Raw genomic sequence first — 17400 nt, forward strand, 5'->3', positions numbered from 1 at the left:
ATATATGTTTTGAGAAGAGAATGTCAATGTTGCTCCATTATAACATTTGAAACACATATATACTTTATAAAATATTTAGAAACTAAAAGCTCAGGAAATTCATCATATACAGTAGCAGCATGCATGGCAATATGCAGCGCAAAGAAATGCTAGTATTTTTTGTGGAGCAAGTGACACAATGCCTCCCAAAGTGAGTTAGCTACTCCATTCCTACAACTAATTCCACAAGAAATGCTCAAATAAGGCAACATTTGTAAACTTTTGCTAAAAAGAGAAAAGTGGCTGTGTTTCCTCCAAACCACAGCAAGTGGAATCAGGTATACCATAGTGTAAAGGTCACCATGCAACAGTATTCCCCAACTTACAGTCTTGCATGCAATAGTGAGACTAGAGTGAAATCTTAATGCGCAGAAAAATTTCAAAGAAAGATCAAGAGGACAGCCAGGATCTGTAGCAGCAAATTTATGTTGTCTGTCTAAATGTACAAGGAAATTTTACGGACATATAGGTTCACAAGACACATTTCAATGATCGAGAGGGAGCTTGACCCCATAACGGGCCATGATTCAAAGTGCATCTTGCCACAGCACATGTACAAATATTGGCTTCATTCCACCTATTAACTTAAGGGAGCTACCTGGATGCTGTGAACCTGCCAGGTGTGTTTTTCTAAAGTGCATTGCCACTCTCCGTGCCTCAATGTCTATGAGTTATGCTGATATTCACATGAGAACACATGTTCATTTTCCTAACACACCTACAGAGTTACATTGCATTATGAAGCATTTCAATGCAGTTTTCTGGTCAAGGTAGACACCTAATGGAAATAAAGGCACACATGTTCCATTAAGTCTACTGTCATCAACAAAATGCATCTACAGGCATAAAAGAACAGCAACTCACTAAACAAGCATACTGTTCCAGATGCTGATCGCACCAAGAACTGTACAGTACCCTAGTAGCACAAGTGATTCATATATGATCAGTCATAATGGCATAGACAGATGTTCTTTCAATAGAGAACTGGTTAATGGATAGCTCCCTGGTAAAGTTAAAGGTTCCCAAAACATGTCATGTTCATCTTTTATCAAAACAATAGTCTTAGAAATAAATAGGCAAACTGTGTAGTATAGGTCATATAGATTCAGATTTGAAGTTAATGATTACTCTGACATTACTGTTATCCAACTGCTCACAGGAGATATACAGTATGTCATACTGATACTGATACAAAAGCACTACAGACACTGATATGTCTCCAGCTGAATTTCAGCAGCTTTATATATATGACTACTGATATTTGCAAAATAGTATTTAGAGAACATAATAGTTTCAATACCTGTTCAACATAACAAGAGAACGTTTTAGGATTTCTGGTTTTCATTAATTGTTTGATAACTTGTGTCATTTTTGTATTTGTTTGCACTTGTGGAAAACTTTTACATCAGCAGTAGAATATTATCTATGAGCAATAAAATTACTATGTCCATAAGAGCTACCAAAATAATGTATCTACTAATTATGTGGAAGGGTATTTTAATAGGTTGATTAACGGTAATGGACATTGCTTGGATTTGTTGTCTTAGACAAATTGCTTTGCATGCCAAGAGATAGATCAAACTCTGCTGAACAGAAAGCAAATGGATTCCTAATATAAACTATTATATTTCCAATGGCTAATAATTGGATGAATAATTGTTCCAATTTGGGATGACTAACAATAATGTATACAATATTACATGTTTTCAATGTGTATATAGCCTGTTAAATTATGTAGATCATGAATGTATTTTCATACTAGTTTTAACGTCATGCTTGTTTTAACTAGATAACCAATAAGAATTGACGTGTATTAATACCAAATAGAGAGAGAAAATGGGTGTTTAAGAGGTGTTCTGTATGATGCCACATAAATCAATGTGGTAATATTTACTCAACTTTCCAGTGCAAATGTGTCTGTCATGTTTCCTTACATTTTGAGAACAGTGTGTTAGTTTTTTATTGGGTCCTAGGAAAATAAGAAAATATGGTTGACATGGTCAGCAATATACCTACAGATCCAATACACTGACAATATTTTTCATTACCACCTGAGATTAGAAAATTACAAAGATCTTGTTGAGCAGTGCCCGTACATTCAGTCTAGTTAAAGTCAGGGCAAGTTTATTAATTTCTTTTCATGGTGTCAGCAAGAGACCTACCATAACATCTCCTAATACTACAAGATACTGCTAAACAATTAATTGAAAATACTTTAAAATATCTTAAAGGTTTATAACACTCAAAAAGAGAAGATTGTGGTAGAATAAAGGTGTTTTATTCATGCACAATAACTTTGTCAGCTTTAAGAATGTTTTGTCCTAGTGTGGAACTTCAACATTAATTTGCCAATAGATCATACCACACATAAGCCTGTAAATTGTTCTCAGGAGGGAGTTATATTTTGTAGTTCAACGTCACACTAGCTGCTAGTGAGTTACAACAATCATTTGACAATCATGGTACCGGTTAATGTCCTTGCATTTTCCAACTCTAACACATGGAAAATAAGGACTTATAATTTTTACTTTAAACCTCATATAAATATGAATAGCAAGCATAAAAAATATCTTCAATGCCCCCCAAAAAAGTTGCATGAATGTTTGCCTTGTAGATCTTCTAAAGGTGAAATGGATGTATTTTCTAGATACTTTATAGTTGACATTTTGATTCAGTGAAAAATACTCCCACGTTTGTTGTTCAATATATATTTTTGATGAAGCACTACATCTTAATACAACTGTTAGTTTTGTAAAAGGTGTGCATATATATTTTCCATACAAATATAATTTGTATTTTTAGTCATAATAATATTTTGCTCATTGAGTAAAAAGTGTACATGGAAAATTCATTAAAATCCCATCAAAAACATTCAGGCCACCCTGAAGTCTGATTGAGTAATATCAAATAGTATCACTTCCTCTGCTTAAAACATTGTAGGGAAGTGCCTCTTTTTGCATGATGCCTGATATGATTTCAGACTGTAAGTGCACTGGGTTCCTGCTAATCAGGTTTCCAGTGCCAGATCTCTTTCCCAAACACTGTACCATGATTGGCACTACTTCAGCTACCCCTGTAAATCCCTAGAAAATGGTACTTCTGGTACCCAAGGAAGGGTTACTGAACCGGGTCTTCTGGGGTTGCAGTACTGGTTGTGCCACCCCAGGGACCCATCACCAAGGCTATGCACTCTGCCATTGCAGACTGCATGTCTTATTGAAGAGAAATCCAAAGAGTCTACATGGCACACAGCATGTGTGCCATGCCACCCATACACTGCATAAGATGTAGGTAAATCACCCCTACTGCAGGCCTTTAGCCCTAAGGCAGGGTGGACTATATCCTATGTGAGGGCATATCAGCATGATATGTGCCCTACAATGTCCAATCTATTCTGAGAAATTGTAAGTGCACTGGGCAGCTTTATGGAGTACAAGGGCTAGATACTTGTCAAGACGAGTTTCCTAACTCTGTGATGGCTTCACTGATTTCTAAGATTTTTCATACCAAACATCTTGCTTTAATAAATCCACACTGATGCCAGTGTTGGATTTATAAACTCACACAGGAGAACTTTATAAAGGGTCCCCAGAAAGCTTACCAAGCACTGATGTGTTCCCTCACTTGTGTCACCCAGTCCGCCACCACCAGACATGTTTCTGACCTCATGGGGTGAGAGCCAGTGGTCTCAGAGGCCAGAGACAAAGCCTGCTCTGGGCTGAGATGCTTCACACCTCCACCAGGACAGGATGGCCTTCCTGGGCAGGAAGCTTCAAAGGCGATGCCGCCTTTGAAATTCAACCCAGGAACCAGCAAATAATGGAGGAATCCAAGGCCCTTTCCCGCTCTACTTTTGGTGGAAGGCAAGATGGGAAAATTAGTTAGATTAGGAGGAGAGTCCCCACTTAGGCAACATCACCTCTAGGGTGTGGTTCGCAATGTGAACCCCTCTCCTGAAATTCCACCATCTTGGGATGGTGGCGAAATAAAGTAAAAGGGCTAAGGTAGTCCCCCTTCCCACAGGAAGGGGTCACTTGAAGGCATAGACACTCTAAAGGAAGGTAGCCCATTGGCTACTACCTGTCTCTCCTTGTAACACCCCTAAATTCAGCATTAGGTGGCACACTGATACCTGAACATCAGATTCAACGGACAAAAGAAGAACATGACAAAGAAGACCCACAGCATGACAACTGAAACCATCCTGCAGAAGAAAAAGCATCAAACCCTGCCTGCTGCCTCCAGGACTCGTCAACCACTGCGTGCTGTTTTGTCCTGAATCTGAAAGAATCTGATTTTGCGAGGCACTGTTTTGCGCGTCGTACATCTGGCCCTATATGTGCTAACCTTTCCATACATTTTTGGAAAAATCTGAGAACACAAGGAGAATAGCAGGGTTCAGGTAAGAATAAATCCCTATTTCGACCAGTTAAGTGCGTTAATTTTAGATTGTGATGCATAACTATCAACTAAAGAGTGTTACCATGTTATGCATGAAAGAAAAAGACTATCTGACTGGGAAGTTGCTTAATATTTGACAAATCATGTCTCAACTAAAACTATAAGAAAACGGATGAAAATGCACCTTGAACCTTTCTGTGGCATCTTCAGAACCATGTGATGTGTAATAAAAATAACGCCTAGCTTTCTTTTGCAATTTAATATTGTGACCAAAGACAATTATTTAAGAATTTGAAATGATAAATCAACCTAATCAAATCAAATCAAACACATTTATAGAGCGCGCTACTCGCCCGCTAGGGTCTCAAGGCACTGGGAGGAGAGAGGGGGGGGGGGTGCCGCTACTGTTCGAAGAGCCAGGTCTTAAGTTGCTTCCTGAAGGAGAGATGGTCCTGGGTCAGCCGTAGGTGGGAGGGGTGGGAGTTCCATGTCTTGGCCGCCAGGTAGGGAAAAGATCTTCCTCCGGTGGTGGTTAGGCGAATCCGTGAGTTGGTGGCGAGGGCGAGGCTGGCGGATCGGAGCTGGCGAATGGGTGTGAAGAATGTGAGGCGATTGTTGAGGTATTTGGGGCCCATGTCGTGGAGAGCCTTGTGTGCGTGGGTGAGGAGTCTGAACGTGATCCTCTTGCTGACGGGGAGACAGTGCAGGTCTCTCAGATGGGCAGAGATGTGGCTGTGACGGGGTATGTCCACGATGAGTCATGCAGAAGTGTTTTGTATGCGCTGGAGTCTTTTCTGTAGTTTGGCTGTGGTTCCAGCGTAGAGGGGGTTCCCGTAGGCCAGTTGGTTGGTGACGAGGGCCTGGGTGACCGTCTTTCTGGTGTCGGTTGGGATCCACCAGAAGATCTTTTGGAGCATGCGCAGGGTGTTGAAACAGGATGACGAGACGGCGGTGACTTGTTTGGTCATCGTGAGGGAGGAGTCCAGGAAGAAGCCTAGGTTGCGTGCGTGGTCCGTGGGCTTGGGGGCAGTGCCCAGTGCGGGGGGCCACCAGGAGTTGTCCCAGGTGGAGGGGGATGGTCCGAGCATGAGGACTTCCGTCTTGTCTGAGTTCAGTTTCAGACGGCTGAGCTTCATTCATACCACGTCTTTCATTCCTTCCTGGAGGCTGGCTCTGGCGGTGGCGGGGTCGTTGGTGTGGGAGAGGATCATCTGGGTGTCGTCCGCGTAGGAGGTGATGTTTAGGTTGTGTTGGCGTGCGATGGCTGCGAGGGGGCTCATGTAGACATTGAAGAGGGCGGGGCTGAGCGAGGAGCCTTGAGGAACGCCGCAGATGATCTTGGTGGCTGCTGAGCGGAAGGTGGGAGGGGGACTCTCCGAATTCTGTCAGAGAGGACGGAGGTGATCCATTCCAGGGCTTTTCCTTGGATCCTGGCATGGTGGAGGCGGGTTGTTAGGGTGCGGTGGCAGACTGTGTCGAATGCGGCCGATAGGTCGAGGAGGATGAGGGCAGCAGTTTCCCCGTTGTCGAGCAGGGATCTGATGAAGTGGGTAGCTGCGATGAGGGCGGTCTCAGTGCTGTGGTTTGCTCAGAAACCGAACTGCAAGGTGTCGAGGGATCGGTTTGTCTCGAGGAAGGTGGATAGTCGTTTGTTGACGATCTTCTCGATGACTGTGTCAGGAAAAGGGATGAGCGAGATGGGGCGGAAGTTCTTGAGGTCCGTGGGGTCCACGGTGGGTTTCTTCAGGAGGGCGCTGAGCTCCGCATGTTTCCAGCTCTCCGGGAAGGTGGCGGTTGCGAAGGAGCTGTTAATGATGTTCTGGAGTTGGGGTGCGATGATGGAGTCGGCTTTGTTAAAGATGTGGTGTGGACAGGGGTCGGCTGTGGAGCCAGAGTGGATGGTGTTCATCACACGGGTGGTGTCTTCAGGGCTGACCGAGGTCCAGGTGCAGAGGGTGGTGGTGGGGGGTGCTGGTTCGGTGGTTGGGTGCGTGGTCTGGGCACCAAAGCTGTTGTGTATGTCGGCGATCTTGCGGTGGAAGAACGAGGCGAGTGAGTCGCAGAGGTCTTGCAAGGGTGTGATGTCGTGGGTGTTGTTGTTCAGTCGTTCTCTGAGTGTTGTCCTTTTGGTGGTGCGGATCCGTTGGTGGTGTTTGCGGATGGCGTTCTTGAGGGCTGTCATGTTTTCTGTTGACTGGTCATGGTGCCAGGCTTTCTCGAGGGTACAGCAGGATTTCTTTGAGTTTTTGAGGTTGTTGGTGAACCACGAGGCTTTCTTGCTGCCAGATCTACTGGGAGGATTCTTCAGCGGTGCAAGGGCATTGGCGCAGTTGGTGAGCCACTGTGTGAGGTTGCGGGCTGCTTCATTGGAGTCTGTCGTGTTGGTGGGAGGGTTCTAGCTCAGGGAGGTGGTGAGCTGGTCGGCGGTGATCTTGCTCCAGTACCTTCAGGGAACCTGTTGCGGTGGTGGTGAGTCGTGGTTCTCCTGAAGCTGAAATGGACACAGCTGTGATCTGTCCAGTGTAGTCCGGTGGAGTGGCTGAAGGAGATGTGGTTGCTGGGTAGTAGTGGGTTGGGGTGTTCACCAGTTGCTTGAGTCCGAGGTTGACGAGGTTGTCCAGCAGGGTGGTGGTGTTGTTGTCGTTGTTGTTTTCCAGGTGGAAGTTGAGGTCCCCTAGGAGGATGTAGTCTGAGGAGGTGAGGGCGTGCGGGCTGATGAAGTCTGCGATGGCTTCGCTGAATTGTGTGCGTGGTCCCGGGGGTCTGTAGATGAGAGTGCCTCTGAGGGTGGTCTTGGGGTCGGTGTGTATCTGGAAGTAAAGGTGCTCGGCGGCGGTGAGGGTGTCATCGGAGTTTGTCATAATGCGGATGGTATTTCTGTGGACGATGACGATGCCTCCTCCGGTTTGGTTGACGCGGTCCCTCCGGGTGATCTTGTAGACATCCGGGATGGCTATGGCAATGTCAGGGGCTGAGGAGGCGTTCATCCAGGTTTCTATGAGGAAGGCGACGTCCGGCGCTGTTGTGTCGAGGAGGTTCTAGAGTTCGACGGGGTGCCTGTGGATGGAGCAGGTGTTGGAGCAGGATGCACTTGAGGTGATTGTTGCTGGTGCCTGGCCTGGCGAGTGCGGTGCAGGTTCGGAGGCAGGTGAATTTGCAGGCTAGGCAGGTGAAGGGTCCATGGGTGCGTTTCGGGGTGGCTCGGTGGCAGGCGGGGTTCCGGCTGGTGTTGAGAGCGTGGAGGGTGGTGGCGTCGTAATTCAGTCGGGTGGGCTGGTATCGTTGAGGGCCAGGGGTCCTGGTGCTGGGCGCGGTCCAGGCACGGACGGGCTTGCCTTTGGCGTGACGTCAGCGTGCAATCGGCACGACCGCTGCGCATTTGTGTGGTCTCCGCCATAAATGGCGAGGAGGGAGGGAGGAGCAGCTGGGAGGCGGGAGCGGGCGGCAAATGGGAAGGGGAGAGGGTACAGAAGAGGAAAAGGGGGGGCAGGGCCGCAGGGGAACAGCGGCGGGGATAAGCTAAGAGCAGGAAAAACGGTCCCGAAAATGGGCGGCAGGGGGCAAAAACACAATCAGGAAACCAGTGGCACAGAACAAACACAATCGAAATAACAGAGGCACAGGAACAAATCATAAGGCACAGTAAAAGTACAGGTGAAAGTGACGCGCAGGATACTTAGCAGTAGGGGTAGCGGCTAACTCACGGCAGCAATGGTGGAAGGCTGGGCACACTCACAGGGAGCCGTGCGGTGTGTGGAGCGACCGGCCCTGAACCAGGGTCAGAGGTCACTGCTCACCACCGCGCAGAATCGCCCTAAATGTCCAAGAGGGAGGGAGGAGCAGCTGGGAGGCGGGAGCAGGGCATCGAAAGGGAAGGGGAGAGGGTACAGAAGAGGAAAAGGGGGGCGGGCCGCAGGGGAGCAGCGGCGGGGGGGGAGCGAAGAGCAGGAAAAACGGTCCTGAAAACGGGCGGCAGGGGGCAAAAACACAATCAGGAAACCAGTGGCACAGAACAAACACAGTCAAAATAACAGAGGCACAGGAACAAATCACAGGGCACAGTAAAAGTACAAGTGAAAGTGAAGCGCAGGATACTTAGCAGCAGGGCACACTCACGGGGAGCCGTGCGGTGTGTGGAGCGACCGGCCCTGAACCAGGGTCAGAGGTCACTCTGCATTCCACATTTTAATTTTCTTTACTGCTGGTGCCAACAATGTATTTGTACATAGATTTTAACCATCATGACATACAAAAGGATTCCCTTAATTACTTTCCACATTAGTTTGTGCAAAATATGCATTGCTTTCCTTTAAGCTAAGAACAATTCGAAACTCCCCATATTCAAAAAGGGAACTTGTGGCCAAGCTTAGATAACTGTCAAGTGGAATAGGGAATAATATATTTAATTTAATTTATTTAGATATTGATATTTTGAAGTAATTTCAATGTTTTAAATTGTATATTTTATATGTACAAATACAACACTGTTTTGATGAGTATAAAAAACAACTGTACCTATATAGCACTTTGTTCACATGTAGAGAAGTGACATGCATCAAAAATGTAAGTTACAGTGGTCTAGGTGAGCCCGCTTTTTCAATTTATGATAGAAATATATGGAAACTGAAAACAACAACATTCCAGTAGACAAACTCTTTCATTAAGATGTAGCTCCCCATGTCTTTTCTGAGACTGTCCGCATTCCCATGAACTCTATTACCTGCGGTGACTGGCAGTTTTGGACAGAAATGGAAAATCAGTATTTTGTCTTAAAAGCAATTTCAATATTTAATGAGAGACACACTCTACTATACTCAACATAGTGCAATATGTCACCCACCCAATACACTCTAAAGGTCACATCCCGACTTTGACTTCGCAACATCACCAACAATCTGGTGCAAACCACCCATAACCCTAGAGTGACCTTACCCCGTAGGCATTCTTATCTCCCTGCTCAGTGTCCAATCAACAAAACAAGATTAACGCACTAGAGAAGACCAAACCTACAGCTCCTTCAAAGACTTTTTGACAGACAACCTACTACTTGAATTATTTTCTTACTATATCATCTCTATGCAACTCTATAGTAACTCCCTTGTAAACAACTTCAACAGTTTTTGGAAAGCTATGTGAACATCCAGCCTCAATTACAAAAAGCAATTTCAAACCAAAGTCTTCAGCAGACTGCTACTCTAACAACCTTGCTGTTAATAAACAATCTGTCTGCAGAGAGGAAAGAAAATGGAAGAAAAATAGATTTCTGATGAATGTTTCATACTGTTCAATACATCATCCAAAGCAAAGTATTATAAAAACACTAACAGGGAAGCCACCAACAGGTGCAGGACTCTATTCAAGTCAGTCAAGTACTGGATCAACCCAATGTCAGACTCCCCTATTTCTCACTCCACAAAAAAACTCAATGCCATCAAGCTCTTCTTCAGTGAGACAAACCCAGTAGATCCAACAGCACACCCACAACACCAAGGCTGCTTAATCGCTTTCACCAAACCCTTCCTAGAATCCCACCATGGCCAGCCTTCAAAGCCGTCTCTCTCCCAGATCCTGCTGACATTCCCAGCTCTAGTGAAACCACTTCTTGTAAAGATGATGTCTTACCATGGCCCTTCTTTAAAACTCTCTCTGAAGACACTGTCTTACAGCTACTTACCATTGTCAAAGTATTCATTACTCATGGCATCTTCCAAGAAGCTCTCAAGACAAGCCAGATCCTCTCACTAAAAGAAACCTACAGTAGACCCTGATGTCCTCACTAACTGCCGGCTCATCATTCAGCTCCCATTAATCAGCAAGAGCATTGAAAAAGCAGTCTATGTTTAACTCCAAGATCACATTAATGCTAACCATCTCCAGCATGACTACCAGTCTGGCTTCAGAGCCTAGTGCAGCATTGGAGACTGCCACCTTACGAATTGTAAATGATACCCTCTTGGCCACAAATGAAGATGGCCCCTACTTGTATTGCTAGAACTCTCAGATGTCTTTGACACAGTCAACCATCCCACCCTCATATGCACCCTTAAGTCTCGAAAGGGATTTACCAACAATGTTCTTCACTGGTTCACTATCACATAGCCAACTGATGCATGTTTGTTCACAGGGCACCTCCAGGTCGTACAAAACCCTATCACCGGTGGAGTCCCCCATGGTTACATGACTTTATGCTTGTCTTTAACCATGCTTCGCTGAATTTTGGAAAGTTTTGTACTATAAAACTACTATACATACATTTATAAAAAAAAGAAGAAAATCGTTGGGCAGATTGAAAAAGTACACCAAAATATCCAAAATTGTCAAATAAATGTCTGAAATGATCAAATAGAGTACATTTTTTCAGTGGTGCTCGAAATTACAAACTGTAATGTATATTCTGAATATGTGTTGCATTTATTATCAGATGCAAATTTTTAATGTATTCTAAAAGTTTAGGAGGGTAGGGAGCTTAGTGGTTAGAGCTACTATCTTTGGAGCCTTGAGCCCGAGGTTACAATCTCTATTTGATGCTTGGCTCAACATTGTGTGATTCTGGACAAATCACTTAATCTCCCTAAGCCTAAAAATATGATATGTGTTTGTGAGATCCCCACTTGATGTACACGATCTGGTAGATCATCTCCAAACTCCACATGTAATGTAGTGTTCTGTTGCTTTGCAGCAAGGTTTGTGCTATATAAAACCCACAGATACAAAAGTTCATACTCTGAAATATTATGGAAAGAAACAAGCCAAACTGTACTATAAAACACATATTAATAACATTAATCATATACATGAAAGTATGTCAATGTAAAAAAAGCAAAACATAAATACTTATCTTCTTTTTTTGTTGGTTAAAATTATCAATGATGACACCAATAAAGAGGTTGAGGGTGAAGAAGGATCCAAAGATAATGAAAATAACAAAATACAGGTACATGTAGAGGTTTTCCTCATACTTTGGCTGTTCATGTAACTACAAAATGAAACAAAATTCTATTATGTTTTCTTTGCTTTCAACTGTAGTTTATTGCAAAACTATGCACATTTTGCATTTCACAATATTTGCAATTTTATTGTAAATGTATTTTAGGATCTCATAGCATAATGTTGACATTTCAACAGGTCTTTTACTGTGCAAGGCCCTATAATCAAACTCCGAAACAATACTTTTGCAGACAAATGTGCGGGAAACCACTCCATTCAAATGAATGATAAAGTCGTAGTGTGCTAACAACTTTAAATACATGTAGAGAGCAGAAAAGCACAATAGTGCGATTCAAATTATAGCACAAAGAAGCACGGGTTGTCTGAATTGTACTTGTTGGGTAAATACTTTCTCACCAAACACAGTTGTATCTCTCAAACGATAAACTTTAACAAATATGCAGCTGTGTTTGATTCTAAGAAAAGTAGTCATGATACATTAATATTTCGAACTTCCAAACTGATGTGGGTGCACTACGATCTCCGCTCGTTCACTGCAACTCATGGCTACTGTTAAAAAACTTGCCATAGATGGGATAACCATGCCTTACAACTATCAATTTACTTACCTGACTTGACTAGTACCTTAAAACCAACTTTTCTCCTAACAGTCTCTACTTCAAGGCCCCTTAGATACATTTGCACAATAATTGTGCACATTTATTTTATGGCATACTCTCTCTCTCTCTCTCTCTCTCTCTCTCTCTCTCTCTCTCTCTCTCTCTCTCTCTCTCTCTCTCTCTCTCTCTCATTCTCTCTCTGTGCTTGTGTGTTTTTCCATTTCAGGAAAATCATCTAAAATGAAGCCTCAACTGTGGTGTTTGTATGAGCATAGAAATGTAATAAATGTGTTTTCTCGAGGAAACAATTCTCAGGATGTTCCTTAGCTGAGCAAATCATTGTATAGCATTCCTCTTTAAAATATAGTTTTGTTCTCCTCAATCAGTTATGGATAGCTTAACCAATTAAATACATTAATAAGTATGTCTCAATACGTATATGGTTGACTAAATATTGATTGGTTTTACATGTTTGCAACATTGCTAGTCCAACACTGTTATGTCAAAAGAAAAGTGTGTGCCTTCTTCATCCGAGAATATTATAAAAGCTGCATTATTTTGAGATGATCAGACTCTTTTTCCCTTTAAAATGGCCAGCCGCAGCCTGTGCAGGTAGGAGCGGTTGGGCGGTAGGGCTGGGCGGGGGGTAGATGCGACAGACTACCACAAGGGGAAATTAAATAAATAATTAATTTTCCCTCGTCTTCGTCTTTCTAAACCCCCCCACCTGGCCCCACTACCCCAACGCTCATACCTGCACGGGCTGCGGCTGAAGATGGAGTGGACTCTATGTCAGTTTATTTGATTTAGGCTTTCTAACCGAGCACATTCTTTACTACTCTGTCTATTTGATTTAAACCTTAGTATTTAGGCTTATTTCTTTGGAGGCAGATTATATTTCAGTCTTTTTACTGATCTGTACTTAGTCTTTCTTTGGGTTTTCGTCAGATAACCCAAAGAGATTGACCACTTGCAGAGTTATTCTTGACTTAATATTTACTTTTTGTTCTGTAATGATCACATTTTGGAATAAAACCATTAAGTTTTAACCTGGAAACTTGTCTCGCACAGTGTTTATTAGCCTTGAACGTAGTATTACGAAGACTCACAGACCTTACGAAGACTCGGACAATCCCAATTTTTATAACCTAAAGCAAGATCAGCCATATCACATTTCTCTGGTGACATTTAAAAATAAGGGGCATAAGTACTATCATAAAGAAGACTTGAACTTACACTACTAAAGATTACTGGTAGGCGTTCTTAGAATTACCTCCTGTTCTCTCATTTCATTCCTGATGTCCCTTAATGAAAGAGGAAATACAACTAAACCAAATAATGTGGACCGAAGTCAGGAAATTAAACACTTAATGAGCAACTCTGTAAATTAAACCTTCTGACAGAGAAGTTCCACCGACATGACAAATTGACATAATAGGCAAAAAAGAAAAATTCCATTGTTTCCAGATACATCATAACAAAAACTAGCAAAATCTGCAGGAAAGCAGGAACAAAATCTGGCAGTAGCATGTTGTGTAGGCCATCAGTATGAAAATCTTAGGTGGGGATACATCAAGAAAGTGCTACGTCAAGAAAAAATCCATCTTGGAATGTGCTAAGTTTCCAAGATGTAATATGTTGGAAAAGAAGCAACTATCCTTTACCGGCAAACATCACAAAGATGTGCCCATCCTTGCTCTTGAAAGGAGATCGTTGCAAGACATCATAGGACCAATATTTGGAGATTAAGCCCTGGTCACCATATAGGCAGATTAACAACCCATTATTGAAGAGGACTAGATCAGGAAGGAAGCATGGCTGGCATGTGCTCAATTGTGAGAACAACTTCTCCCTCCAATTGGAGGCTGATGGCTCACACCACCTCAACCTGTGTGGCCAGATGCCCACACAGATTGATTTCACATAGGAAAGCAGAACACAGGTTAGTGTGTGCCCACAAATGACCTCCTACTATCCCACAGTTTTAAACCTACAATAGAGGGTAGCGTGTCCTGGGATGAACACATGCATACCCATGAGATGGGAACCCCTGCATGGTTCCTTCATGGTGGGAACGCAGAAGAATTATTTTTTTTACCAAGCAAAGGCTTCACAAGGTCTGGGTACGTGGACGTTCTTGTACCTTCCTAGAAAGCTTGAGATCAATAGGAATAAAAACACTTAATGCATTTACAGTGTAGATCTCTAAGATAATGCAGTGAGTTAAAGGTTCACTGCAGGGTCCAGGGTACATCCTTTCAAGGTCTATAAACATAGTAGTACTGAGCTGAGCTGAATAAAATACCACCTGATATTTAAAGTTTTTCAAAAAGATCAGTCGCTTGGAGCAGATACTTCACTAGTAAGTCGCGCTCCTCCGGCCCGCCACCGTTTCCATTTGAGCGGAGAGAGTTCTGTTTTTCTCTGTTGTTCCATTTGCTGGCTGCCATCTTGTGTGAGTGAACATCCAGCTTTTTTTGGACTTCCAGTTGAGAGGGCTTTTATTCCGATGAAGCTCTGGGTGCCAGCAGATACTTCACTAGTAAATTGCGCTCCTCCTCTCTTTAAATACTACTGCACCTTATAAACGCCGCCTCTTTTACCTGTTGTTACCTACTCTTTTAAATTTTACTTTTATGACTGCTTTTATCTGGTAACAGGCTCAAAGGGTCAAATTATATACTCTAGGGAGGACATGCTAACTATTAACCACTTACGTAGGCCATGTACAGGTTTGCAGTTAGACGCTCACTGCTGCAACACTGGCTCTAAAAGCTCGGTTTGTTACCTCGCTTTAACCAACTTGTGTTGTTCTTCCCTCGCTGCTGCAAACTCAGTAAAGTTAATTCCAAAACAATTTGAATCTAGCTGTAGCTGTACACCCATCAATGCTAGATCGCTAGTCAAGCATACACTTGAGTTCGCAGAGTTTATGGAAAACTAGAATACTGACCGAGCCTTTATCTCTGAAACCAGGGCAGATTCTACATCCGATACGGATTTATTATCAGCAATACCAGCAGGTTTCAGGATATTTAGACATGAAAACCCTTTCCTTGCCATTATATTCAGAGAACATTTTAAAACGACTTTTACTGTTCTTTCGAATGTGCCTACATTTTAAAATTCAAGTAAACAACCATTATTCGTTCTACTAACTTTTTGTGGATCGGCCACCTGGGCCTAGATCAGCTTTTATCCAATCCATTGGCAATCTCATAGAATACAAAGTGGACACTGCTGATTTTACCATTTTAGGTGATTTTAATTTCCTTAAGGAAAATCTCCTTGATCCAGATTCTAGGAATTTACTGGTTCAGATGGCCGGGGCAGGCTTAACACAAATTGTTCAGGGTTCCTCACACAAAGCCGGTCTTCTTTTAGACAGCCTTTTTATGGATAACTCTCGGCTCCACTGTATATCCTCCCTCCCCCTGTTATAGTCAAACCACAATGCAATCATGTACGAAATAAATGGTTTTTTTGAGGTGGGAACAATTCGCCCACACATTGGGAGCACTATGAGACACCCATGGAGCATCATTGACACTGGGCAGCTAAACACGTCCCTTATTCAATCTACCCCAATGGTCTGCCCTGACTTGGATACAGCAGCTCGCAATTAACATTAATGGCTCCATATATAACGAACTCAGCTAGCCCCTGCAAAAAAGTCACATAGCACAAGTCTAATCCTTCTGAACCCTGGTTCAACGACGACCATAGACAGATAAAACAGGAATGTAAGAGAGCACAACGTAGATGGAGGCTCGACTATAAATGTAAATGTAAATGTGGGTGTACTTGTAAAGCGCACTGCGACTCCATGGAGTATCCTGGCGCTGAAAACCACTGGGGAACCTGTCCTGGTTTTTCCCTGTGAGATGGTCCCTATCTGGGTATCTCCAAGGTGAAACCAGGCATCCCCGGCGTCTGTGGGGGGCCGTTGTAGAGATGAGGCAAGCTTAATGCCCAGAGTTGACGAGTGTGTTCCCTGGTTGGAGTAGGCACCAAGGCGAGAATTATCGGGTCCGTTTTGACCCTGGTCCACGACCCTGCCGCGTCGGGAATTGAACCCTGGCCCCTGGCCGTTCTCTGCTTCCGGGTCTGCCGCCTCTAACCAGTGAGCCACACCACTCCACCGGCTGCACTGTTTCTTACCATTTCAGTCCATCATTCCAGGACTTCGTTTGGGCTAGTCGGTCAATAACTTAACCCCTTCGCTGCGGGGGTAATTTCCCCGCTGTGCTGGGGGCGAGGAGGGCGCGCACAGCGCCCGCATGCTCATGACGAGCCTAGCTCGTCATGAGCTACAGTGCTCCTGTGATCATGACGAGCTCAGCTCGTCACAGGTGCATTGGCTCCCGTGGAATACTCAGCGCAACAGGGGAATTCTCCCCGCACCTGAGCGTTCGACGGCCCATGACGAGCTGAGCTCGTCATGAGCACCGGAGCACCGTGCCTCATGACGAGCTCAGCTCGTCATGAGCATGCAAAAGGTTAACCGGCAGCACAGTGTTTTTAAAGAGAATATCAACCACTGACATTGTTTAGCGCAGCCAGGTTGGAATTATCACTGGAAATGCCATTACAAATATCCGTACTTCAACATTCGGCACTGAGGAAGTTGCAGAATTCTTTTTCCCATGTGACGAAACACGTGTCGGCTGGTTTCTGTTTTGGCTCAATGAAAACTGAATTAAAGGCAAAGCAACACCGCACCTATATGATTATGAATCATTGTTTTGATTTTGTTTAAGTTTGTGTAGTAATATACATACTGTTGAATTACTTTGATGTGTGCCTAGGTTTAGATAGCAATTTAGAAATGTTGAGGGATTCTCCCACACAACTTTGAGGGGTTATAGGGCTTATCCCCTCTCCTGTAGCACCATTTGATATTTTGCATATGCACATTTGCGTAAAACAGCAGAGCGCCTACATACCCTGGCCACTAAAAACCCTTCTCTAGAGACCCATCAATATATAATGTATACACTGAAAATGCATGATAAGTACATACATGTGACACTCACTTTTGGACAACTGTACTGGTTGACAATTGATCCCATGAAGGGTGTATTGAAGATGAAAGCCCATACTGCTCTACTGCCCTGATCTGAAACATCCAGAGCATCCACTGAATTCTTCATTGTATCCAAGAACACAGCTAATGATGCAACCAAGACTGAAACCTCCATTGGTGTAAATCTGCACCCTGCTGCTATAGCCAAGACTGTAAACTGCACCCAGGGTGCACCCTCAACTGCTATCTAGACTGCACCCACCACTGAAGCCAAGAAGAAAACACTTGGCTCTGATGCTACAACTGCACCCAACATTGCTACCATGAAAATATTAAGCACTGCAGCCAAGGCTACAGCAAACAGTCCTGGAATTACATCTGCAACTA

General features: G+C 43.8%; 1 protein-coding gene across 1 annotated transcript in view; it reads right to left on the bottom strand.

The window, feature by feature from the left end:
* The window catches only part of LOC147731528 (sodium channel protein type 2 subunit alpha-like), a 951803-nt gene that overhangs the window by 55153 nt on the left and 879250 nt on the right, over positions 1–17400 (bottom strand). Inside the window, exon 24 of the mRNA XM_086956592.1 lies at positions 11279–11416. Within this exon, the coding sequence (XP_086812718.1) occupies positions 11279–11416 (138 nt within the window). The remainder of the gene's footprint in view (positions 1–11278; positions 11417–17400) is intronic.

This window comes from Lissotriton vulgaris, chromosome 2_1, assembly GCF_964263255.1.
Source record: "Lissotriton vulgaris chromosome 2_1, aLisVul1.2, whole genome shotgun sequence".
In the NCBI taxonomy this organism is placed as follows: Eukaryota; Metazoa; Chordata; class Amphibia; order Caudata; family Salamandridae; genus Lissotriton; species Lissotriton vulgaris.